The 27,879-nt window shown below is 40.7% G+C and overlaps 1 protein-coding gene across 5 annotated transcripts in view; it reads left to right on the plus strand.

The window, feature by feature from the left end:
- LOC124156986 (protein Aster-B-like) overlaps positions 1-27,879 on the plus strand; it is a 130,356-nt gene that overhangs the window by 77,660 nt on the left and 24,817 nt on the right. For 3 of the 5 annotated variants that reach the window (XM_046531428.1, XM_046531429.1, XM_046531432.1), the window contains 7 exons: positions 5,820-5,981; positions 8,317-8,559; positions 9,317-9,470; positions 18,123-18,287; positions 20,802-20,926; positions 21,876-22,335; positions 24,051-24,395. In XM_046531428.1, the coding sequence (XP_046387384.1) occupies positions 5,820-5,981; positions 8,317-8,559; positions 9,317-9,470; positions 18,123-18,287; positions 20,802-20,926; positions 21,876-22,335; positions 24,051-24,395 (1,654 nt within the window). Of the gene's footprint in view, positions 1-5,819; positions 5,982-8,316; positions 8,560-9,316; positions 9,471-18,122; positions 18,288-20,801; positions 20,927-21,875; positions 22,336-24,050; positions 24,430-27,879 lie in introns of all 5 variants that reach the window. The other 2 variants (XM_046531433.1, XM_046531430.1) reach the window with 2 other exon arrangements.

The following is a 27,879-nucleotide window of genomic DNA, read 5'->3' on the forward strand; positions in this document are numbered from 1 at the left end:
TTTTCCATGCGGAACATTTTTCACCTTTTACGAACCAGTGAGATTCGGACATCCCCAATGTTGCCAAATGGATTCACAGTGAATGGTGCAAATATCTTGCAAGTCAGATAAGAAGTAATCTTTGCATCATTGTTTTTATTTGAAAGGTTTTGAAGACCCTTAAAAAGTACATTTCCTAGCTAACCCATTTGAATATGAATGATTTTTGGAGGGGAAATGAAACATCTATGGAAAAATATTGACAAAAAATGGAAAAACAATTGCATCGTCTAACTCCAAAGTTGCCAAATTTGAAATTTTGGGTGTGCTTGCATTTTTCGAATGTTCGTATCTCTGAAAGTTCATTAATGTGCGTTGGAAGAGGACTAACTGTACGTCCAATTTATGAGCGTTAATGAGTGGGTCACCGTAATTCCACAGGAATGAAGCTTATTATACATGATGTTACGTGCATATTGAAGTATCTCCTACTGAAGAAAGAACCATAATTGTCGCTTCTGGGCCCAGTAAAAGAAGAGAGCTGATACGTAGATCAATGATGATAACGTAGTGTAGTGTATATCCACCTAAATTCCATTGCTTTTTCATGGAACTTCGTAATAAAGTTCATTTCGTAACCACCGGGACTGAGGTTCGAAATTTTGTAATAACGAAAAATTCTTAGTAACGTTTCTTTTACTATAGACAGGATAGGCCTTTTTGTAGGGACCAACTATTTGCTTTGTAATAACGAGAGCTTTGCAATGATGTTGTTTATTAAGGTATTAACGAGAGTCTACTGTACGAATGGCCAAAAGAAAAGATGTGTGAGTGCAAAAATTTTTGCAAAAAAGTTTTTTTGCCCCAATCAGGTGGAGACTAGCTTATGCACAACATAATACAGTAAACTCTCGATTATACGAAGTCAGCATGACTAGAAAATAGGCACTTCGTTATATAGTTTCGTAATTTCAAACTTTTTAACAAGTCGTGAAAAAATGTTTGCTTTCGTTCCCACTGCCCTTTTTCTGCCTTAAATAATGATAGAGATACGTCGTGTTTGGTATCATTCTTTTTTGAATCAGGTGCAGATTATTAATATTTCGTTCTAAAAAAAGTATAATACCAATTGCCAAAATTTATTGCTAGACACATTAGGGATAATTGGTGATTCATGCAGCAGTTGACCTCCAGAAACTGGGAAATTTGAAGGAGATAGGCTGAAAAAATTCAGTGGGCGAGAATAGGAGAGGCGTGAAACACGTTTCTATTGTTCTCATGCAACTTGATATTTTCTTTCGAAGCTAAGGTCTTCTTAATACGATCCCTACACTAGGTGGGACCTTTTTTTTCATTTCGGGGAAGAGGAAAGCATCAGAGGGGGGAGGCGAGTGCTGAATGGAGGGGGACAGCGGATCTTGGGAAAGGCGCTAATGTTACTACCCCACGGCACTCAGCTTCTCCCTATGGTAGTTCTATTTCCTGGGAAAGATTCAAATTATGTGTCTGTCGTCATAAGCCACTTATAACACATCGTAAACACCTCGTCTCATTTTCGTCAAACAATGGATGTGGGAAAATTATACGACGGGATTGTGATCTTCAAATGATCAATGCGGGAAAACGATACTTTGGGGAACGATAGTTGCAGGAAAAAATTACATTGTCTTTATGGAACTTATTTGGGACCAGGAACGTGGAACAATTTACGGCCTTTACAATGTGGAATTAACAATGAAGGACATTCACACACGCCCATGCCCTGGATAAGGGTAACTTACCCAGGCGGAACTCGAACCCACGACCTATGGTTTGGCAGGCGAGGACCTCACCCTGCTGCCACCGAGGCCAGCAAATAAATGTTTTGGAATTCAGTATAAAGATCTTACTGCTTACGTTCAGAAGATAAATCTTGATCTCTGAAAACAATTCGTAATTTAAAGTTTCCATCAGTGGAGCCCTCTTTGGCCCAGATATCATGTCTTATACTATTGCAACAGGGTAAGACCATTTGTCCTGGCATCCAGAAGTCACTCTTATCATCATGCATGTGATCTCTTGGGAATACACATTTTTTTTTGGTCTTCAAAATATTGCAAATAAAAACAATGAAACTGATCATTTCTTTTGCCACTTGCAAGAAAAGTGCACTATGCACTGTGAAGCCATGTGCCAGCATTGGGAATTTTGGTGATCGAATCTTGACATTCTGCTCTTAAAAAAAATGGTGTTTACCAAAAATTATTTTTTTGTATAGAAATGTTTACTGTAAAGATAGAGAGAGAGAAAAATCATATATGCATGTAGTTTATGGGAGGAAAATCAAAGGCATAATTGTTTTTGCTGTGCAGAGGTATGTTGCTGTACAGAGTATTGCTATGAAGGGGTTTGAGTGTACATGTTCTTGAATTCTACTGTTACCTTTTGATGAAAATGACTTAATGCCTGTATATTAGTGATGGGCCGGTTCGATTCTTCGATTCCTCGATTCTCGACCAAGAATCGGAATCGAAAATGAGTACTTGCCAATATGAAAAATCGATTCCGATTCCAGTGGTACTTCAAACCACAAATTTAAATATGACTGCGTTTCCACCAGTCATTTGAATTTTCGCGCCGCGTTATCGTAACAACAAAACACATTATCTTCTAGGGATTTGCGAGTACTCGAAAGTTCGAGTAGAGTCGAGTAGTTGGTACTCGACTCGAGTATTTCGAGTAGCATTGCAAATGTCGAGTGGAATAAGTTACGGTTACATGCCTTTCGAGGCTAGTAGGTCCAGTAGTCTGCCGACAGGAAGCGCTATCATGAAACTCATGTAGTGATACTGTTTTTAAATCCGATAAGTCATTCCAATGCCTTGGCTTGGTAGTTTCAGCTTGCCGAATACACTATAGTTGTCGATTTGGGGGCCGAATATCTTTACGCCAGCCGCGGCATCCGATCGTCTACCGACCCGGCGCACACCGGTCCGAAATCGGAAAAAGCTGGAATCCAGTCCAAAATCACCTTTTTGGGGATAGAGACTTGAAACTTAGCCTTAATACTCATAAATAATTACCAGATATATACTTAAATGCCATTTTACCTAAATACGACGCTTAAGTGATGATACAGCGGCCCAAACATGACCAACTTTTCAAAACCACACGCGATCTCGTTAACCCTCAAAAATTTTTAAATTTATCCAGGTGGTGTTGCCTTAATATGATTTTTATGGAATAAAAAACGCAATATTCCTTTCACTTGGTGCTTTGTCTATACTTCCAATGACTTTTGAAGATTTTGACTTTCATCTGTCTGGTTTTACAGCGCGAAATGGTCGACCCGTTTTTCACTTAAAATTTGACGTAAAGTAGAAACTATCTTTCGTTTACCAAAAATATAACTCGGAAAATTTGAACCACAATATAAAAAAGAGATTTCTAAAGGGTACTAAGCAGAAATCTTGGAAAAAAACTTATGCGAAAAAGGAAATAAGAGTGGTTTTTCAATCGTGCACCAAGGCTGAGGTGCCAAGGTGCTGTAAGGCTGAGCCACACGCCGCGGAACTCGGTAACTGAGGCCGATTTTTCAAGCTTTTTAAAATTTTAGTCTTGATAATCGTAATTTAAAGCACGGATAATCGTCTTCATTGACTTAAAAAACTAAACTGAGGGTGTTAAAAAGGGTTACGTATAGATCGACTTGACCATTTAACGCATTACTCGAGTGAAAATACTAAGGATTGAATATTTTTCGGAACCATCCCACCCTTAAGAAATATGGTTCGGGTATTGAAGTGAAGTGAAGAGATTAAGTGGGCATGCTAAAGAGAGAGGAAAATGAACTGTTTCCGTGAAAGGCAACAACCGATACCCTTTTTCCCTCTCCGCCTTCGCAGAGGTGAGTCGCACGGAAAGAAGTTTTTTCACATCACTAGGCATCTTTTAGCCTTTTTTATTACTGCGTCCGTCCGATGTGATATTCATTGGTAGCGTTTAGTTTCTTTCTTGAACTTAAAAAAACAAAGAGTTTTTAAGGTTGATTAAACGACGTGAGAAGTATGGATATTTTTGGCTCCACAAAACTAAAGCTAAGTTCTTTAGTTCATTTGCTTGGGCAACTTGAGTTCCATGAGGATTCAAGATCCATGAAGATCGATGATATACTTCAAGTTTCCGAAATCTTTCAATTTTGGGAGGAAAGTACTTTTCCAGTCACACAATTATGTAGCAAAAGGCAATTTTCTGCAGGCAGTAATACTGTAGCATGGAGACATCAAAACCTGCTGGCTGAGCATGAGCATGTTTGTTTTTCTGCTTGAGAATTTGATAGGGCCAAATATTACATGATTTATATAAGTAGTATTTAATCTTAATTATAACTGTGAATATGACTTTACTCAGGGCTCTCCCTTGTAGTTATAAGTGGTCTTTTTCTTGAAGCCAATGTCGTCGGAATCGATGGCATCGGTATCGGAATCGAAATGTCAGAATCGGAATCGGGATCGAAATCGATAAAATTTTGGAATCGACCCATCACTACTGTATATAGCTATTGAAAGACACTCCTTGGTGGCAAACGAAATTTTTTATTATATCGGATTTTACTCTTGTGTATTTTAAATTTCTGTGCGTGAATTTTATTTCTTTGTTCTATAATAAATAGTGGGGTGAAGAATCTGAGCTTTTCCCGGTGAATAGCGTGGATGAAAGCTTCTCAGGTTTCCAACCGGGTCAGGGTCTGCATGGTGTAGGCCGACGTTTCGTTGGGAGACTTTCCCAACATCCTCAGGGCTGATGTTGGGAAAGTCTCCCAACGAAACGTCGGCCTACACCATGCAGACCCTGACCCGGTTGGAAACCCGAGAAGCTTTCATCCACAAATAGTGGGGTTCTCTCTGAATTCACTGAGCTTCCAATACATTCCTGCTGAATGCAGGATTTCCTAATGCCATCATCTAATTGATTGTCTTGCATGAGTGGAACTACCAGTTCTAATTGAGTTCACTCATTTCTCATTGCTGCTATCAAGTAATCTTTCAAATTTATCATTTTAACAAGGGTCATCCATGTTTTTTTTAATGATGTCAAACTTTGGGGGATCGTTGAAAATGCAATTTTCATAAATCAGAGTTTAATACTCTGGAAAATCCTGGAGATGTTGTAGCCTAACATTTTGTCTTTGGGGAGCATGGCAACTTTTTGCAGTGGTTGGTGATTGCTACCTTATTTCGTATGTTGATTCAGATGGGATGCATCTTTTGGGCTCAATCATTCACTGATTTAACCGTTAGGTTGTGGTTTATTTCATGCCTGTTGTATGAACAGTGGTGAAATTCACGTAAGTTGCCTTGGGAAAAATTCCCACTTGACCAGGAATTGATCCATGGACCTTTGGTTCCTGTAAAGAACACAACGATATCCAGGTTCCTTAATTCCCTCGGCAATTTCACCAAGATTTATGGTGCTGGTTTAGACCCTTGCCTTATTAGGCCCTTGCACTCTATCAGGGATGGCAACGCCAGAGAATCTTGGCCTCCAAGAAGCCACTACCAAAGGTGAACCCCATTCCAGCACTAGCGTCACGTTTGGTGGTAAATAATTGAATCAGATAAAATAAAATGAAATTGGTGAATGAGCCCTCCACTATTTTTATGAGTTAAAATTCTTGGATAGCTGTTCTTATTGTTTACAAAATAAAATTTTACAGATATCCTCTTATTCTGTTTTCATGCTAACGATTTCCCTAATAATTGGGGAGGAGCAACTTAACTTGGTGTATTCTGTCCTATGTTTTTGCTCTCATGTGAGCAAGTGTTGCGTTGCGCTCATCTGTTTGTGTGCTCGCTTTGCAGCGCATGTCGATGCAGGAGATGTGGCAGTGGGTGCACACGTGCTATGGCGATGAGCTCGGACTCACGAGTGACGACGAGGAGGGTTACGTGGCTCCCCCTACCACCGACGACGACAAGATGTCGGCGATCAGTGTCAAGTTCTCTGTCGATTCACTCTCAGAGGTAAGAAGGCAATTGACTGAGCACTCACATCTATTCTCTAAATGAGGGCTTGGCTTTTCTTGAAATGCTCATTTGTTGGACTGTGATTATTATCCAGTTTATTTTGCTATTATTTCTTATTTTTAAGCCTTATGGGTGATAAAGTGTATGACTGGGCCCAGTTACTTTTCAGAACATATTTTGAAAGGTCATACATGGCCTATGCACCACAAGTGGATGAGTTTTGTTCAAATTAATATTAACCTCTTAACTTTGTAATAACTAATAATGCATTTTACCAATTATCCACTGCTTAAGAAGTAGTTATTTTAAGGAGAATTAAATAGTGTATTTGCTCATTTTTTTTCAAAGGATTCCCCGTACAATAACCTTAGTTGTTACATATAAATGAATGAGGCAATAGGATTTACTACAGTCAAACCTTGTTAAAGTGAGTTTGGGCTATTGCGAGACACATGCCATTACGAGAGATAGCTGACGCCCTCCAAAACTACACGTTTTTTATGCTATTACTAATTGTAGTATAAATGCTGTGGGATGTCCACTTGTGGCAATAAATTTAGCGCGCCCTCCGAAGCGAAAATCCATGTTCACCTCTGAGGTACCAACGTGATGGTGCAATGTGTACAAGTAAGAAAAGCAAACAGGAGCATTTTAAAAATACGTTACTAAGGGAGAAACTCCCCTGCCTGCCGCTTGATTTTGACCCAGGGTTTCAGATGACTGACTCACGCTGAAAACCAAGGCCACTCAGTTCCCCTTGCACTTGCGACCGGTGAAGGGGAGGGGGGAAGATGAGAAGTTTGTGTAAGAGATGCATCCCCATTTTTGGCTGCAATTTATGGGAAAAAGGTGTGCCTCTTACACGCGCTTATACGGTACCTTAAGACCCGGAGTGATGTTAGACAGATGAAACGGAACTCTTTTATAACCTACTTCCCAACAAAATCCTAGCAGTATGGGATGTTTCTAGCAATGATGCTTCTAGGAGGAGCTTCAAATGTGCTGATAGCGATGACACATAGAAAATCTGAAGCTGCTCTTTTAGTTTATTTAATTTAAAAAAATCTGCATTCTTTTTCATGTTTCTCAGTCATTATTGAGAATGTTAAATTAATAAATTTATACTGGTATGTTTATGTTGGCCTCAAGGTCCATCATATGCATATGCTTTTTCATTTCATTGTTGCATATACCGTATTTCTCCGAAAATAGTCCCCCTCTGATTATAGTCCCCCCCCTAATTTTGAGGCTTCAGTTGCGGGAAAAGTAAAAAAAATGCGTTTGAATATAGTCCCCCCCTTTACTTTTACCACAGGCATTTTTGGAAAAAAAGATGGGACTACATTCAGACATATACGGTATTACCCATGCACGTTATATTAGTCTCAGTTTCTTGCAGCTTGATTTTGTTTTACTTAGGTGGCATCAGCATAATATCTGCATTAAATTTTTCATGAAATAACATCTTTTCTTATGTTACCAATTTTAATTAAAATCGTTTTTATTGCAGTGCCGTGGATACACTCTATGTATTCTTTTAATGACATCACGGGTGTAACACTCAAAATGGAACTTTTTTGAAACCTAGGTAGTTTTAATCACATCTTTCAGAATGATTAGCAGACTTTTTAGTGTAGATAATGAAGACATTACATTGGGTGATAGAAAAAGTCTTCCGAGGCAGGATCGTTCTACCAATTTTCAGTGGAAAATACCAAAATAATAGAATAATCACGTAAAAGCACTTATAGTGCAGTCCAGCACTTATAAATTGGATGGCTAGTTCCTTTTAAGGCTAGGAAATTTGGTGATGCCAAAAAAAACATCGTCTTTTCTGGATTCATGCTTAAGTTTATTGGATAAAAATGTCTCCATCGCCTCATCAATCCTGTTCCTATACAAGTGTGGACAATAGGTTTATGGGCTATTATTTGCTCCCACCTCCAGTAAAGCGACAATTTGCTATAGCGAGTGTTTATTAGAGCACCATGGGGTCTCATTTTATCGAGGTTGCACTGTATATGTAATAACAATCAACAGTTGAGATGTTGCTAATAGACAGGGGGAAGGGGCTAAAATGGTATAAATCATTTTATTTAATGCTTTGGTGGCTATGAATTAAGTTTCTCATTTCCTTCTGCGACTACATCACTCATAATTGTTCCTTGGTAAAGGTATGTGTGTGGGTATACATTAATTTACGTGACGCAGGCTTTTTGAACCACGTGCCCCAGTGGGATATATGTTCAAAAGAAACGATTAATTTCAGATGATTTCAGATTCAGGAATGATTAGATGATGAGTACTTATTATAATGGCCATTCTCTCGCAGGACTACATGAATGTGTCGGATCAGCCGAGTGGGGAGGAGCGTGAGTTTAAGGGTGGGTCGGAGGAGCGTGGCATGGGGGAGGGGGAGGCAGAGGATGCCCAGCAGCAGCAGGCGGTGTGTGGCCACGCGAATGCAGCGGAGGGAGGAGAGGAAGGGGGTGGGATGTTTGTGGATGGATTCCAGGACGCAGGAGCGGAGGAGAAGGAGAGGAGCAGCAGCACCCCAGGGATCCCCATCCCACCGGTAAGACAATCGATAAACGCAAAAATCCCTGCTGAAGAAAAACTCCATCCTGAACTATTTGGGTGCTTTCACCGCTCAGAGCACTGTGGTGGAATTTCCCCTACTATGTAGAGGTCCATTGTGAGTGCTAAAGTCATTTTTTGGAGCTGTGTTTTCGGCCACTACTAGCCCGAGAACTCACTGCTGATTGGTGAAGCTCATATATTAGTTCCAGGTGGCAAATGGTGTGTTGACATTAGATTCAAAAGCCCCTACTCGGTACTCACTCAACTTTTTCCATTCAGGAAAGCTGAGAACATGCTGCGTATTTGTCAGCTGCCATGGTGAGTGGGAGTGTGCACGTCCAATCCCACTGAATGTGTCCATTGCTAAAATCCAAAGCCAAATGTAATATAATCGGGATGAGCAACTGAATTGGATCAGCTCTCTATTGTTTCTATCCGTCAGGCTAAGCTCCAAGCTGAGATTTCAGACTGGTTTCAAAAGTGTGCTCACTCAGCCTGTTCTCAGACCAGTTTAGTCAGACTGCTCCATTTGCCAACCAGGACCAAGTCAAGCCAGTCCGACCTCAGCTTGGTTGGTGAATGGATCTCAGCTGTCCTTGGCTTACCAAGCATAAAAAACCCTGGCTTGAATTGCCATTAAATCTTCATGCTGATGACAATGAGAGAGTAACTTTCGCCAAACCCATTTTTCAGATAGGAAGACATCTTCATCTTGTGAGCCGTGCTTCATTCCTTTGAGTATTCCTTTTCAGGAGGCCACTGTGTTGATGGAGTCCCAGTTTGAGATGCTACCATCGTCCCCACCCCTGAGTTCATCGTCCCTCCTGCAGCCTCCACTCCAAGACCACCTCCCGTCCGACATGAGCGACACCACAGAGTCCGAGGCAGAGAGGAACATCAGAGAGGGTAATGTTCAATTCCATTCGCTTCATTACCATGGCCTTCTGCTGGCCCTTGAGGTGACTTAAAAATAATTGGGTTATTTTCTATAAAAAGGAAGTACTAACAAAATTTTAATCAAAGGTTACTCCAGAAGAATATATTGTGAAGAAAAAGCAATAAAATAGAAATATGAAAATCATTGATTTACGTATAAGCATTTTGAGCGTTGAAGAAAGAAAATGTGGTGTAACATCCAGAAAAAAAATAATAACGATTTGATTGCAGCATGCCACATTTTTTAAGTACAACTTACCTAATTAACTTCTTAGCTAGATATTTTGCACGTTTTCATAATGCGATGGATATGATATGAGGTAAAAGGGGCACATGGCTTTATAATTCCCAGTAGTATGAGAGCATTACGAGGACAAAATTTTGGAAGACAAGTAGTTGCTGAACTGGCCGCTTTCAGATACCAATGAACTGTGCGTTCATTTTTTTCTGCCACTGTGCTGTGCATGTACAGGAGACTCCTGATTATCCGGCTGCGGTTTATCTGGGTTCTGGATTATCTGTGCATGAGTGCATGGTCCTTCAAAGTTTTCTGCAATCTTTATAAAAAAATAAAATCGGACTCAAAAGCACCAAGGTATTTGCATTTTTTTAAATACAATGCTACACCAGGCTAATTACTTCCATTAGGATCCCCTTCTAAAAATGTAATTATTTTATCTACTTGCTGACAATGAATGCTTCAAATTTACTTGAACAACTGCTCTAGCATGTAGACGACAATCAGCGCAGGAAAAAACTCTGGATCAATTTCAGAACATTCTTCAATGGTTAATCATTCGTAAATTCAGAGGAATGTTACTAACCATCTATGATTGTTTATTTCATGTCGCAAATGTGCATTTACCTCCTTTTTTCGGAAACCAGGTGTAACATGTAGCAGTAGGAATACAAATACAAACGTGTTATTACGGTGAAAAAGATCGTGGTTGTGAAGAGAAAGCTCTTAATGATTCCGGAATCTGATATAATAGACAATGTGGGTAAGTAATGATAGATTGTTTGATTTATGTATAATATGAAAATTACAAGGAATAAAAGTAAAGATTGGATTATCTGTGTTTTCCAATTATTCGTGCCATCTCTCCCCATCATTAGCCTGGATAATCGGGCATGTACTATGTATCATTAAATTAAATTGCAACTGCGAAATCTGCGAGATAATTGACAATGGTTTGAACAACATCGTCTTCATGTGCGACGAAGTGCAGGAGCAGAGCAAGACGACTGCTCAGCGATCTAGAGATGAAGAGGTGGGGAGTGAAAGCACTTTAAGGAAAGGTGGAGGGGAAGGAACGCAAGTCTTTCAAGCAACAAGACTACAAATGAGGGAGTTATGGGCAAACATGTCAGATCTTGCTATTTTGTGACGTCGTTGCCTTCAAAGCGAAGCCAGGCGAGCTATGTGATTAATGCAGTTGGCGGTTCCAGTCCATCTCTAGTAGTTAGTATAGTCTAGTTGTAACTAGAAAACTTAGTGGCAATCAAATAGAGCTGAAAAAAACTGAAATATCGTCAGAAATGCGTCGCGTTTGGTCCCATTCTTTTTTAAATCTCGTCCATGTCATCCAATTGCTGAAGCTATCGAGGCATCTTTGGGCCCAGAAAGTCACTCACCCAGCATTTGTCCTCCAGAAACAGAGAATTGTAGTAGGTAGACCAAAAATGGTGATTTGGTAAGATGGGATAGGGATGAAACAAGCATTGATTTTCCTTGGGTAACTTGATATTTTCCTTTAAAGGCAATGATTTATGGTCTGTGTGATCTTGGAAACGAAAAAAAAAGTCAGAGGCACGGATTGATGGAGGGCCGAGAAAAAACCATTTTCTGAAATCTGCGATGTTGTTACTTTTGACATGCTTGTAATCCTAAGACACTGAGATTCCCCTGATGATTGTGTGGTTTTCGGAAACTAGGTATAACGTGTAGCAGTAGGTATTAGAGTGAAATCACGTTATCACTGAGAAGAAGATCGCGGAGTATGCTGTACAGTGAGTCCTCGTTCTACGTCACCCCGTTTAACGTCATTTCGCGATAACGTCACGAAAATTTTGAGACCATCATTCGTTTATCGCGCCTTTGCTTCGCGATAACGTCACGTCTTTTAAATTTCGCACGAGAAAAAAGGCGAAGTGGCAGGCGTCGCAGGTTGTTCGTTTTGTGGGCGGTAATACTGTCAGTTTATAAAACGTGTAAAACGGTGTGTATATTGTAGTGATGGGTCGATTCCAAAATTTTATCGATTCCGATCCCGATTCCGATTCTGGCATTTCGATTCCGATTCTACCGATACCGATTCCATCGATTCTGATGCCATAGGCTCCAAGAAAAATATCACTTAATTCCAGGCAACAAGAAAACCACTTTTTAAAATATTACTCTGTGAAAGAGTCAGTCAAACAAAAGCATCTTTCATATCATCACTATGTAATTAAAATATAATAGCTAAATTTCAAAACAGAATATAGGTACCTGAAAAGTGATGTTACATGATAGGTATTACTTTAGAGTATTAGCACTCATGTTTAAATTTAAAATAAAAGTATCTCCTTTAATATCTATCTTTTATTGATAATATCTTATCATTATCAATAATGTCTCACAAATTTTGTCTCCTTTTACAGACTTTAAATTTTTGCTCAGAAAGCAAAGCATCTTCACTCTGTCAGCTGACAGAGTTAAGATGCTTTGCTTTCTAGGATATCCAAGGATAAAGCCTGTTGCATTTTACATCACATACTTTTCCTGCAGAACTAAATGTCTTTCGCTGAACACAGTGGATGGTGGTATGGCAAGAAACCTCTTCGCTAATACTTTCAGCCTAGGGTAGGAGACACAAGTCTTCCAGTATTTCCCAGGGAAGGAATTTGGTGGTGCATTCATCTATGATAAATAAGCTTCCACTTCAGCTTCAACAGTGTTTGCTATGGTGACTTTGGGTACTTTCCAAATGCATCACTGTATCTTGCAAGATACTACATATATACCTGTCACAGGCTCCCTAGTCTGCATTTGCTCCTTTGGAATATAAAAGGGATTTCCAAGTAGCACTTTTTGATCTCGAGTCGAGTTGAAAATTACTCGCAAGTATCAAGTCGAGTATGATAATTTCTGAACCAGGCAATACAGCAATGCATACTACAATATATTCTACTCCAATTTTCTATGATGAATGTCTAGCCTAATGTAAGAAGGAAAATATAACGAGGATCGTTGATGGTTATTGCCAGAAGTAGGAGATGAATGAAAATTAATTTGTCTTCAACTGTTCTATCTGTCTTCAACTGTTAAAATTGAAATTAATTAACCCCAAGTAATATGTCGACAATATATATGTATCCAAACTACAAGGGAGAGCCCTGAGTATAGTAATTTTCGCAGCTATAATAAAGATTACATACTAAGTACATATATGAATAGTGTAATATTTGGCCCTTTCAAATTCTCAAGCAGAAAATCCAATTATTCTACATGCTCAGCCAGCAGGTTTTGACATCTCCATGTTACAGTATTACTGTCTGCAGAAAATTGGCTTTCGCTGTGTGACTGGGCAAGTACTTTCCTACCAAAATTGCAAGATTTTGGAGACTTTGGAATTTTTATTAAAAATTATATAAACGATTTATTTGGACCTTGAATCTTCATGGAATTCAAGTGGACAAAGCGAACGAACTATAGAACTAAACTTTAGTTTTGTAGAGCCAAAAACATTCTATACTTCTCACATCATTTAATCAGCGTTAAAACCTCTTGCTTTTTTTAAGTTCAAGAAAGAAACTAAACGCTACAAATGAATATCACATCGGACGGACGCAGTAATAAAAAAGGCTAAAAGATGCCTTGTGATATGAAAACTCCCCCTTCCGCGCGACTCACCTCAGCGAAGGTGGAAAGGGAAAAAGGGTATCAGTTGTTGCCTTTCGTGGAAACTGTTCATTTTTCTCTCTCTTAAGCATGGTGACTTAATTTGTTCACTTTACTTCAATACCCGAGCCATATTTCTTATGCGTGGGATGGTTCCGAAAAATATCCAATCCTTAGTATTTTCTTTCGAGTAATGGCCAAGTGGCCAAGTCGATCTATACATAATCCTTTTTAACATCCTCAGTTTAGTGTTTTAAGTCAATTAAGACGATTATAAATGCTTTACATGACGATTTCCAAGACTAATGTTTTAAAAAACTTGAAAAATCGGCCTCAGTTACCGAGCCTCAGAGGTCCGCGGCGTGTAGGTCAGCCTTGACGCGCGATTGAAAAATCGCTCTTATTTCCTTCGTCGCAAACTTTCTTTTCAAGATTTCTACTTAGTAATCTTTAGAAATCTCTACTTTATATTGTGGTTCAAATTTTCCGAGTTATATTTTTCGTAAACGAAAGATAATGTCTACTTTATGTCAAATTTCACGTGAAAAACGGGTCGGCCATTTTGCGTTGTAAAACCAGACAGATGAGAGCCAAAATCTTCAAAAGTCATTGAAAATACAAGAAAAGCACCATGTCAAAGGAATATTGTGTTTTTTTATCCCATTAAACTCATCCAACGCAAAACCACCTGGATAAATTCAAAGATTTTTTGAGGAAAAACGATATGTCGCGTGGCATTGAAAAATTGGTCATGTTTGGGCCACTGTATCTCACTAAATATTCGTATTTATGTAAAATGGCATATAAATCTATATCTGGTAATGATTTATGAGTATTGACGCCAATTTTCAAGTCTCTATCCCCAAAAAGGTCATTTTGGACTTTATTCCAGCTTTTTCCGATTTCGGACCAGTGTGCGCCGGGTCGGAAGACGATCGGCCGCCGTAAAGGTATTCGGCGCCCACGCCGACAACTATAGTGTATTCGGCAAACTGAAACTACCAGGCCAAGGCATTAGGATGACTTATCGGCTTTAAAAACTGCATTATAACACGAGTTTCATGATAGCACTTCCTGACGGCAGATCGCTAGGCCTACTATACTCGAAAGCTCATAACCTTAACTACTCGACTCGACATTCGTAATGCTACTCGAAACGCTCGAGTCGAATACCAACTACTCGACTCGACTTGAATTTTCGAGTACTCGCACATCCCAGGAAGATATGTGTTTTATTATCACGATTACGAGGCGCGAAAATTCAAATGAATTTTGGAAACGTGGTCGTATATTTTGTGGTTTGAAGTACTACTGGAATCGGAATCGATTTTTCACCTTGGCAAGTACTAGTTTTCGATTCCGGTTCTTGGCCGAGAATCGAGGAATCGAACCGACCCATCACTAGTATATTGTTAATTGCGATTACGGTTTTAGCAAATTTGAGCATCGGAGACATTTCCACGAAAATGTCCAAGAGAAGTGAATCTTCTGAACCAGCGGGAGAGAAAAAAAGGCGGAAAACTATAACTTTGGAGCAAAAACTTGATATTGTCAGACGAAGTGAGAATGGAGCCACATCAATTGATATTGGAAGAATTTTAGGCTTTCCACCGTCAACAATTAGGTCAATTTTGAAAGAAAAGGAAAAGATCAAAGAGTTTGGAAGAGTTGCAACTCCCTTGGGCGCAAAACATTTATCACAAAATAGAAACACTGTTCTAGTGGAAATGGAACGTTTGTTAACGTTGTGGTTTGAGAGTGAAGTACAAAAAAATCAGCCAGTTGATTTGGCTAGATTCCATAGAAAGGCATTGGCCATATATGGTGACCTTACCAAAGATACACCTAATCCGGAACCTTTCACGGCTAGTCGAGGGTGGTTCGATCGCTATAAAAAGCGATCTAATTTGCGTGGTGTTGTGAAAACGAGTGGTGAGGCAGCCAGTGCTGATGGTGAAGCTGCCAGCGCATTCGTTGAAATGCTTCGAGAAATTGTTGAGGAAGGCGGTTACTTACCTCAGCAAATATTTAATTGCGATGAGACTGGTTTATTCTGGAAACGGATGCCTTCTAGAACATATATCTCCAAGGAGGAGAAGTCCATAAATAGGAGAGAAGGCTAATAAAAAGGATTGGGTGACACAGTCTATCTTCAGTGAATGGTTTAACGACCATTTTCTTCCCGCCGTAAAACAATACTGCGAGCGAATGAATCTTTCCCATAAGATATTGCTCCTGTTGGACAACTGCCCTGGTCATCCTCCCAGTATCGGCAATGACTGTGAGAATGTAAAAGTTGTGTTCCTACCTCCGAACACCACATCCTTGCTGCAGCCCATGGATCAGGCTGTCAGAAAGACTTTTAAAACACACTATCTTCGTCGGACCTTTGCGCAGGCAATGGGTGCAGTTGAAGGGGAGTCTTCTGTAACTCTTCGCGAGTTTTGGAAGTCATACAATGTGAAAGACGCAATAGAAAATATTTCTAACGCATGGAAAGATGTGAACTGTGAAGAGCTCTACAATGTAAAGGCGTGGGGAAAAGTTCTTCCTGGCAACGCTACTGGTTTCGAAGGGTTTGTGGATGAGGAACACATTCATGAAGAAATTGTTGGAATCGCGAAGGACCTGGGCCTGGAAGTTTCTCTCGATGATGTGGAGGAGTTGATTTCATCCCACGGAGAGGAATTGTCGATAGAGGACCTTCAAAATCTTGAAGGACTTTGGAAGAGGCCAAGGAAGATTCCGGGGAAGTGGAAGCGAAGCAGCTTCCCGAGTAGTTCAAGTGTGTATAGGGCTATTGTGGGTGATATGGCCTGTTACAGGGAACTCTACCACGACAAAAAGAAAGCCGCCACTCAGAAATCCCTCGACGCTTATTTTTTCAGGGCTACCAGTGAGGTCGCTGATTCCCTTCCATCCACATCCACGCAAAATGTGTAATATAAATTTTCTAATGAAAACATCGAAGTAAGAATCCCCGAGCGCACTTTTTCACTTCAAACATGGTTTCTTCTCAATTTCAATTTTTGTCGAAAAAAATTTCAAAAGTGTAGCTTGTCCTTCAACTTCTATACAGTGCTAAAAATATTTATGTGTTACAATGGAATTAAAATGTTTGAAAAGGTTCGTTTTTTTTTATTCCATTCTCACTATGAATCTTTTATAGTTACGCTGTGCAAATCCCACCAGGTGGCATTCTTAGGTAGGTGCACCGAGTTTACTTGACATGATGGTTTTCAGGAAAAAAGTGATTTCAAGGCATTTTTCCATGTAGAACTCGGAATTTTTGTCGTCACTTTTTTCACCTTGTTCACAATAATTTTGGTTCCTGTTACTGCGACGATGTTTCAGCAATGATATGATGCCCAGGCGACGCCCGCCCGCCTCAATTCACAATTAAAACCATCTCTTCGATTTCATAATCCCAGTTTGCCCGGTCTCGTTCATTTCCGACATTTTGATTTCGATCCTGACCGGTCCGAAAAGAAATTCTTGTAGCGAACGTAGCGCATATGGACCGGTGCTCCGGAGCACCGTCTGTAGCGCCTAGTAGCGGAAGTAGCATTCATTGGACCGCACCCCATAGCGAAGCCGAAAAGCAAATGCGGGAAGATACAAAAATGGAGAAGGATTTACGTCACTGCTGCCATTGTCGTCGATGAAGACAGGAACTCGTATTTATGCCATAGTTTGGCATTCCCATCGTACAAAATGCCCCAGATATGATACGCTAAAATTTTTTCGCATAGGAATTGTGAGGTCTAGGAGCCGATATTCACTTTTTACATTGTTTCTTATGGGATATTATGCTTCGATTAACGTCATTTCGTTTATCGTCACGTTTTTCAGGAACGGTAAGTGACGTTAAACGAGGACTCACTGTATATAACTTTTAGGAGTTAACTGAAGGCTGAGGTCATTTGTGCCGTAAGGTAGGGAGGGAGTGGTGGATAGAAACCCTTTGTCTGCATCAGCCAGCTCATAATAAAAGGCACCGAGGGGACCATGGCTTAGCGTCCCAACTGACGGACAGTGTGTTGCACTGGAAGTGCCCTTCATACAACACTCGAGCAGGGATAGGGCTATTTCTGAGAAGTTTCTGCCAATGCCAGGACTTGAACGGATGGGACGTTAAGGCGTGGTCCCCTTCACGAAGAGCAGGCCAGTGGGATTTTCCTCCTCCCTTTCTTCCCCACCCTTCCCTTTGGTGGAAATAACCTCAGCTGCTGGCTGCCTCCTCCAAGTACTGTTCCTAAGTATAATTTTCAGTAAAGTCATGATATAACAAACAATAAGGATGAATTAATGCATTTCCTTTTAAATAAGTGGTAATATGTTCACTAGCTATCAATCATGCATGCTGTTCAGTTTAACGTTTCCTTGGAGACATTTGATTGGGGTGTAGGATTTGAATTTTTCCCTTCGTAGAGTCTGAAGGAATAATTCTCATGTTTCCCACTGATAGTAAGTGGTCTGAACATTTTGAAGGCTGAGTCCGCCATCATCTTCAGGGGTAGAATATGGAGCCAAGTTCGTGTCGGTATTTATACCCTCGAGTGCTGGTCAAGTGGGCCCCGATTGCTTCTTTCTCAATAGGTGTTGTTTGTGTATGTAGTGGTTGAATATGCTCTTCCACGTATCGCTTAACTGGAAGCCTTTGTTTCTATTGATGTTTTTTTCTTCTGGGTGCTTATTAAAACATCGCTTATTTTACTTGAGCGTGGTTTTTGCTGCAGGTCAAGATGAGTTGAGGCCTACCCACATTCCATGCTGCAGTTCGCCCCATGAAGGTCGTCAGCTCGTGAGTGTTATCCTTCCGATCCACGTTGACCAGCTGTTCATGCTTCTGTTCACCACCTCTAAGTTCTATCTGGACTTCCACGCTCAAAGGCGCACATGCGGTGAGTACGCTTGTCGTGGAGCTTTCATCAACAGTGTTTATAGTTTAATTCACTCAGTACTTTTTTGCCAAAATTTCTGCCATCCAATGCAAAGAATGAGGAGAAATTTTAGCTTACCCTGTGGAACATACCAATTCTCTAGGCTGAAGGAACTTTCTGCTACCTCAAGGGGTATTGTATTTCCAGGTACATAAGATTGTAATGTTCCCTTTTAATTCAACTTATCAAATGAACTCACTTTATACAAATATGCTTGTCTAATGTTATTATTCGCAAAGAAAAAGCTACAACACATACTGTTACTTCACAAATCTCAATCTCGCTTTATCAAGAACTTCTGAATCATGCTCTGGAAGGAAATCTTTATCCAGTACTTTGAAAACCTTTTTGTTCAAAGTAAAACAACATTAATGAGGAAAATGACATACGTGAAGTTTTTTGTCAATACAAAATGGAGAAAGTTAACTTGTATTGACATGCATCCTGTATTTAGATGTGTTTTATACAGCAACAATCAAGTTTTCCCCAGCAATGATGGGTAAGTGCTATGAATTCCTTAAAATATTATATTTCAAAAATATATTTTTCTTATCGGGAGAAAAACAACCTGCACATAAAAAATGTTTTAATTTTTGAGCGTATTATGAAACAGATTCATGTTGTAAATATTTGCTTAGATATAGAAAACAGTTAACACAAGCATTTCATCACACTTGAAGGAGCCCAACACTGACAACCAGAGTCGTGAAAAGGGATTTTTTTGCATAAAATTTTTTTTTAACAACAAAGCAAGCAAAAAGCCATGAATTTTATTTTTACAGATGGTAGGTCATACCTTAAGGAATATTAGAAAAAATAATTTAGCTTGATTCAGATATTGCCTCAGGTCAAAATTTGATGTTTTATAGAACCATGTTTTTGATGCAAAATTTTCTAAAATCTTATGAAACATATGAGTGTAGAGAATTTCCAATGTTCCTTAGGATATTTTTCAATTAGGTTTTGGAATCCCCATGACTTCTATGGTAAACCTGCAAATTTTCATACGAATCGGATGAAAACTATGGCTGAGACAAATTATTTCCCTCCGGAGGTACAAGTGCCTCTGGAGACCGCATTCATTGAAAAACTGCAGTTTCACCCAAACTTCAAATGGTCGTGAAAAAAAACTATTAGAGATAGCCAAGAAATATTTTACACTGTTTCATTCCTGCATGGAAGGATGAAAACTGGCAAGTTTCATCAAAATCCGAGTCGGTGGGTGTCATGCCTGGATGAACTGACATGGAATGACCCTATATTCATTGATTTGGATTCATTCCAAGCACGAATGTGTGCGGCTGTTGTCGGGATTAATGGTAAAGAAAATACAGCACAATTTTTTTGATATTTTTGAACAACCACTTGATATACTCAGGGTCATCGTCATTTTCTACGAGAAATCCCTGAGAAAGAAGAAATGACCTAGCTAAACTTGTCCTATTAGAATACATACGTCAAATAATAGGAGAATTGTTGACGTTTTTATGCATTTGTCTCTGGGACTTCTATGAAAACATTGAAATTTTTGTTCACATTTTTTTTGGCAGTTAAGCACTAATTTTCTTGATTTTAAATGTGAAAAAGTGCAGGAAGGTGATCATACAAGAACTTCAGACTGTAATTGTAGTTATGATGACTTTTACATGATTTGCAATCACCCCTATTTCTATTATTTACTGTGGTAGATGGAAAAACCCAGAAAACAAAGGGTAAAAATATGGACTGACTGGGACTCAAACCCAGAACCTCCCAGTTGCTGGCTGAGTGCTCTACCAGTTGTGCTATCAGGACACTTAGATTTACCATGATTTCAGCGAGGGTTTATACACAGAAATGACAGTAATGGCTTCAAAAAATTGTGAATAAATAGTTTTTGAGTTTAAAAAAAAATAAATAGTAAGTTTTGTATTTGTTGGGTACCTCCCCTTGGGGGAGTGTCGCTGTCCTCGGGGTTTTCCAAGGTCCGGCCGAGTCCCATTCGGCCCCTTTCTCATGGTCTCCACCAAGGAGACTCAATTCACACCCTTTTGGAGTGAGGGCAGTACCGTTACTTTAGGGTCAGTAACCCTCAGACCCTATCATCCATGCCCTTGCTGACGGCGCGGGTGTCATGCAGTGTTTAACGAAAGCCGGAAGCATGTGGACGCGGAGTTTTGGCGTGCACTGCCCTGTAATTCATGTGCGAAATAAAGTGAATTCTATTGAAGGTGTGCTCGCCCTTCATTTATCATAACCCAGGGCACACGTCCCCGCATGCACATCTTCTTAGCCACCACAGGCTGGATTGTGCGAACAGTATTCTTTGTGAATCTCATGTTTTTCTTTGTTATTGTGAAAATTAAGTTCTTTCATTCTTCTCTGTATATTTCTCTTTTTCATATTTCTCAAGTTTATCATCCCCGTTTCATCCATTAAAATCATTTTACTGTCATGACTGCATTTTTCAATGTCTACCTGTCGTTTTTGTTGCAGATATCCTTCAAAGTCCGTGGCAGAATGACCCCAAGACCAAAGGACAGAAAGTGCGACAAGTTTCATTGACGTTATCTCTCAGCCACTCAATGGGACCCAAAACTGCTCAAGTCACAGAAAACATGGTGAGTATAATATTGAGGTAATCGTTGATCTTCATGAACTTCAAAAATATTGTGGGGTTCACAGAAATATACAATGAGTCCTCGTTCTACGTCACCCCGTTTAACGTCATTTCGCGATAACGCCACGAAAATTTTGAGACCGCCATTCGTTTATCGCGCCTACACTTCGCGATAACGTCAAGTCTTTTAAATTTCGCGCGAAAAAAAAGGCGAAGCGGCGGGCGTTGCAGGTTGTTCGTTTTGTGGGCAGTAATACAGTCAGCCTAAGCCACAGATATATACATCTGTGGTCTAAGCAAAGTGTAAAACGGTGTGTTTATTCTTAATTGCGATTACGGTTTTAGCAAAAATTCCTGCAAAATGAATTCTTGCGTAGGTGCGCAAGGTTTTACTTGACTTAATGGTTTTCAGGAACTTAAAATGTGATTTCAAGGCATTTTACCGTGTAAACTCGGAGTTTTAGTCGCCACTTTTTTTGCCGAGTTCACAATAATTTTGGTTCCTGTAACTGCGACGATGTTTCAGCGATGATGATGCCGCGGCGACGCTCGCCCGGGCGACCACCATAGCGAAGCCGAAAAGCAAATGCTGGAAGATACAAAAATGGAGAAGGATTTACGTCACTGCTACTATTGTCGTCGATGAAGACAGGAACTCGTATTTATGCGATAGCATTCCCACCGTAAAAAATGCCCCAGATATGATACGTTAACATTTTTTTTGCGCAGGAATTGTGAGGTCTAGGAGCTGATATTCACTTTTTACATTGTTTCTTATGGGATATTATGCTTCGATTAACGTCATTTCGTTTATCGTCACATTTTTCAGGAACGGTAAGTGACGTTAAACGAGGACTCACTGTACTTAGAACCTCACAAAGTAAAATTATTGTAGGCTGTGCGACTCACGTGATTGAGGCATGAGCATTGACCAGTGATTGTTCTTGCAGGTGATGCTCCCTTGTAGTCGCCCTGGCTTCCTGTATTCGATTGACGTTGAGGCCCACAACTCCGGCATCCCATACTCGGACTCTTTCTACTGCTTCACCCACTTCTGCCTCTCGCAAGCGACGATGCTCGAGTCGAAGGTCCAGGGGGTGGGGAGCGACTCGCAGCAAACGCCACAATCACAGCAGGGGGGGTCGAGCACCACCACCACCACGACCAACACGAGTGCCACCGGGAGCACCCCCTCACCCCCCCCTGCGTCGTCAACGCCCATCCACGGTTCGCCCAGCCACCAGGAGGGCCTCTCCCCCTCCCACTCGCCCTCGTCTCGATCGCCACGGCACCACACGCCAAGGCACCACGTCCACAACCACCACATTGCATCACCACACCCCTCATCTTGCATCCTTTCCATATTCACGCAGATCAAGTACAAGAAGTCCGTGTGGGGCCTGGTCAAAAGTGAGTATATCATAATTGGACATGGTCCAATTTCCATAATTTCCACTTGAGGATTAAAATCACCCTCCACTTCCCATTTAAAGTTGTTCTCATTAACACTGTGCCACATTTTATATTTTATACCAAGTTCCTGTTTAAGGCTCTCTGGTTACTCATCAGTGCTCTTGAAAATGTCGTTCACATGCTCTTCCTTGGCTGAGCCCTGTGAATCTTTTTCCTCGATCGGAATTGAATTTTGCTAAATAATTTTTTTCTTTCCAAGTAGAAAATCCCAAATTTGAAACTTTTATAACAATATTGCCAGTATTACATTGTATGAAAGATCAATTTTCCTAACAGTGTGGTCATGGCTTTGTCATAAAATCATCAAGTTATTAATTGAATTGTGGCCTTTCGACTAAGTTCTGTGCCTTTTTGCATTAAGTTATTTTTAGTACTCAATCTAAGGTGTCTTTTAATTAATTCAGCCTGATTATATATTTTTTATGTTTTAACTCCTGTTAAAAATAGAAAATGGGTGATAGTAGGCAACCTGACGAGGAATGCAAGGTGTGAAGTCTAGCATAGTTGTGTTGTATAACAACTTGACGATGACGCTCCCTCCTGATTCTTTAAGTCGCCATGGCTCTTTCGTCGTCTGAAGGAGTATAGGGAAGGTCACACAGAAAAAGGAAGAACTCGCGTGTTGGAACAATCTCACTTTTATTCTTACTTCATTCCCATATCCAAGCCAAATGCCCCAAGGAGCAGCCCCAGCCTTCCTCTCATCAGCATTTCCGTTTATTGGATTGGATACAATTCAAGGCAAGATCCCATTCACAGTCTTGCCTTGCGTTGTTGGTTGGTTGGTTGCGTGGTTGGGGACATGGAAACGAAAAGGAAGGAGGAAGCGCTGAGTTTGGATGGGAACAGAAATGAGGCGAGGAATACGACAGCCGCCTCTCACAATTCTTGCTTTTTTAGTGTTGATCAAAGGCATTGTTATTTCAACCCTGTCAACTATGTTTTTTTTTATTTTTTAATGCTTTCAATGGAATTCATCAAACAGCCTATATGTATGAATGTACACCCATGCCTCGCTTAACACAATTTCGTTAGAGTGCAAATTCATTCATCAGGGAAACACCCCAACGTTGCTTAGCCTAATCAAATAACCTTAATTCTCTTTTGATGAAACGTGAGCTTGCCACAAGTACACATGAAATTAATCTCATATTACGTAGATTAATAGTATTGCTTGCCTCAAATCATCTTCTTTGTTTATATTTTCGTGAATTGCTCCGCAATGACCAAAAACATTACCTGCTCGTCTTGCTGTCCGGATAGCCCACCTACAGAATTTATTTTGTCTCCGTAACATACAGTGCAACTTCGATAAAACAAGACCCCACGCCTTTTGATTACATAAATATGACGATAGCCATTTTAAAAGAATGCATAGCCATAGCTACATATATTAGCCTTAGATATTTTTTATTTATTCTCCTCTAATTTTAGGTTTCTTTGCAATCAATTAATTCTGAGGCAACAGTTTTTCTGGTATTCTAACCAGAGTCTTCAGGTACCTCAATGCCATGCAGCACAGCACATTAACATAATATTTTTACATTCATTGGTCAAAAGAATGCATTCAGGAGAGATTGGTGAATTTAGCCTCCATCGTCATTGTATTTGTGTTGCCCCGTAGTGAATTCTCTCTCTTTGTGTCTCGTCAGGCATCATCGAGAAGAACTCGTGGTCAGGGCTGGAGGAGTTCTACCAGTCACTGGTGGCGGCACTGCAGCTGGAGTGCGAGAAGATGCTGTCTAGGGGGGGTCTGGCGGTGGTGCACAGTGGATCACCCGGCGTGGGTATTGCAGGTGCAGGCAAGCGCAAGACGAGGCTGCGCAGGCGCCGGCACGGCATGCTGGTGGGGCAGGGAGGGGCAGGGGGCGTGGGTGCGGTGATAGGGGCCAAGGAAGAGGAGGGTGCAGTGGTGGGGGGAGGGGCCATACCAGGCGTGGAGGGAGGCACGGGGGGGCCCTGCACCACCCACCTCCTGCACCACGCGACGAAGAGGGGTGAGTGGGCTGCTGCACCACCTGTGTCACATTTGTACGTTGCAATTGATCTCCAGTCAGTGGTGGAGGAGGTCTGTGCCTCTAGCGTCATGACCCTGCATAGCACATCTAGAAGTGCCTTTGCAACATAAAAGAAAATCTCAGCCAATTTGTAAAAGGTCAAATTTTCACGCTCACTAAACCTGGGGTGGGAATGCACTTGATGTCCCTTGCTGTTGAATAGCAAAAAATACTAATTATTTTAATAGTTTTCAAATTCATCTCTTCAATAGGTAGCCCCCAGAGGCTAAGATTGAAACTGTGTCTAAATTAAAACCAGTTATATGTTCTTGGCTTGATCTAAAAGCTTTTACTCTATATATAAGTTTCTTGAATTTGATTACATTGTGATGTCCTTTGGTGTTGCTTAATATTTTGTATTATTATGTAATTATAATACATTTTATCTATTTCTCGATACTTGTGTATAACTTAATGGTAGAATTTATCTCTCATCTTATCTCATTTATGAAACTTTCTGTGGACTGCTGAAAAAAGTTTCATGAGTGAAGAAGTTTCATATGTGAGGTTTTACAGTAAGGGACCATGAAACACTTCTTAAAAATGACAGCTAATTCTCGGGTTCTCCAGCCGCGTCTGTCGTTTATAGTTGACAACAGTTTCGGAAGCCATCCTGCTTCCGTCTTCAGGTCGAAGGTGAGAAGTTTTTATTTTTTACCGTCTCATATAGCACTGGCCGATCTCCTCCTGTGCGCTGATCGGTCAGAACTCTCTTCCAAACGTTGCTGATTGGGTAGCCGTTGTCCCTGTTGATATTTTGTGTTTTTTTGAATTTCAATTGCTTCCCTGATTTGCCTTGGGTAGTACCGACTCTCTTTTGCCACTATCTTCGCTTTTTCGAATTCAACGTTATGGCCCGCCTCACTCCAAACATGCTCTGCAATGGCTGACTAGTGCAGTTGTTTTTTATTAGTAGCTCTCACATGCTCCTTCATCCTTGTCGCCATTCCTCGGCATGTTTCGCCAACATATGATTTTCCGCAGGAGCATGGCACTGTGTACACGCCTTCGCATATTGCCTGCGGGATACGATCTTTTGGTCCAGGTACGATGTTTTGTATCTTGGTCACGCAGTTGAACCTTGTGACCACGTCATGCTTCCTTAGTATCCTAGCAATACATTCTGACACTCCTGCTATGAATGGAATTGTAAGGCGTGCCGCATGTTTGGTCAATTCCTCCTCCTCTGTGGCCAGGCGTTCTTCAGATGGTGATGAGTGCATCTTCTTGACCTTAGCGGCCCTTTTGAGGACCATTTTCCGGTCGTAGCCATTCCTGATAAGTGCTTTTGTCAGGTGCTTCTTCTCTGAATCTAATGATTCGGCGTCGGAAATGGTGAAGGCTCAGTGGAGTAGAGAGGTTACCACCGAGGCCTTCTGGGCGGGATGGTGGTGTGATGCTGCGTTCAGGTATCGGTCCATGTGCGTTTCCTTTCTATACACCGCATGTCCAAGACTGCCATCGTCTTCCCTCTTAATCATCACGTCCAAGAAGGGCAACTTGGCTTCGCATTCCTTTTCCATTGTGAAGAGGAGATCGGCCAATGCTATATAAGACTGTAAAAAATAAAAACTTCTCACCTTCGACCTGAAGACGGAAGCAGGATGGCATCCGAAACTGTAGTCAACCATAAACGACAGATGCGGCTGGAGAACCCGAGAATTAGCAGTCATCGTGAACAACGCCGCGGAAACCTACGCACGAATTTCACTTCTTAAAAATGTTTGCTGTTTTTCCAGGTTGCAATTACTCATGTGGAGGTAAGAAAATGAAGCCTAATAATCTTATGCACTCAAACGCAACACCAAAGATTTTCACATTGCCTATAGGGAAACATTAAATTGTATTCCTGAACAATGTTTTCCTCTGATGATTGCCTTGGTCTAATTGTTAGAATTTCTGGCACTAAGCCGCAGGGCTGTTTCACTGGGGACATTTGGCAATGGTGATGGAAAATGATTGCAGAGAAACTATTTTTCGAAGATATTTGGCTCATTAACAGCAGTTTTGGGCAATTCATTTTATCACTACTTTCTACTGTGTGTATTTTCCCATGTATACACCCATGTCTCGTATAGCGCAAGGGATGCGTTCCTCGGGGTCTTTGCGCTATACGAGAGCGTTTTATCATTGGGAAGATAGGGATGCGTTCCTGGTAGCATAGGTCTAGGGTATTGAATTTCCTCTAAAACATCTATATTCCCATAAAAAGCCTTAGAAAACATTATTTACATAAATGTTTATAGTTTAAACATCTTTAAAGATAGTATGCACGCATTCAAAGACTTTTATTCACGTTAAAAAAAATTCTTACGTGCTTTTGAAATTCCGTCATGTCGTGCGGGTGGGCTAACATCTGCTATCTCAGGGGATCGTAATGCGTTGCCGGCAGTTGACGATTTTTCAAACTAGTCTAAAAACAACTATTGTGTCACCCAGGCCCTTTTGTCGCTCATCGAAATGACAGGAAAATGCTACTTTGAATGCCATTTCATAGCTAGCGGAGTTTATGAATGATAAATCATTTTAATTTTAAGTCCTCCGAGTCATTAGCAGCTACGAGAAACAGTCTTTAAATGCCTTGAAACCTGATCCAGGTTTTCCTTCCCTGAAAATGAATGAACGAGATTGCATTCTTTTCCAAAATAATATCGTCTCGTCAACACTAAAAACTGGTTGAGGAGGAAAGGAGCCACTTTCAATCACAGCTTGGAGTTCATCAGAAAACGTTGCGGTGACTGCGCTATCAACACTTGCACATTCACCTGATATCGCCGCACTGAAAATACCTGCTTGCCGTTTAAATTCTGGAACCAACCGGAGCTTTCACTAAATGTCTCGGAGTGATTACCACTCTCATCATTTTGTACTGATTCTCTAAGAACTTTCCGTTTGTGTAGACCGCTTGGTTGAAGTTGGTGCGGCTGAGGTCACTGATGTTTTAACTTCGTCTTTATTCAGAATAAGGCTTCGTGCGTTTAAACTTCCGCGCAATATCGCTTTGACGCTCTCCATTTTCAAAGCAATAGACCTCTTTCAATTCCTCTTCTAGGTTTATAGTTTTTCTTGATAAATTCTTGATTTTTCTACACATATTCCTATTTTTTGCCATATTCTCTTGGTTTTTACTCTGTATGGCTCTATCTAAATCACCTTCCACTGCTGAACTGTATTCCTGAGACGCAGAAGGCCTACGACTGCGGGGAGGGAACGAAGCCATTGTGTTTGAGTCTCTATAGCGGACCCTTTTATGTGTTGATGCTATTCATGCGCAACTCGGCCACCGCTCCATTTCTCCCCCGTGAATACCGATGACCTTGAAGGCTTTAGCGTAGACGGCGTGGACCCTCTACCTGGAAGTCAATCGCCCGATAACCTATGACGGCAAAAATACGTCTCAAACCGTATTGCTGAAAAAAAATCA

Source organism: Ischnura elegans, chromosome 4 (genome assembly GCF_921293095.1).
Source record: "Ischnura elegans chromosome 4, ioIscEleg1.1, whole genome shotgun sequence".
Classification (NCBI taxonomy): Eukaryota; Metazoa; Arthropoda; class Insecta; order Odonata; family Coenagrionidae; genus Ischnura; species Ischnura elegans.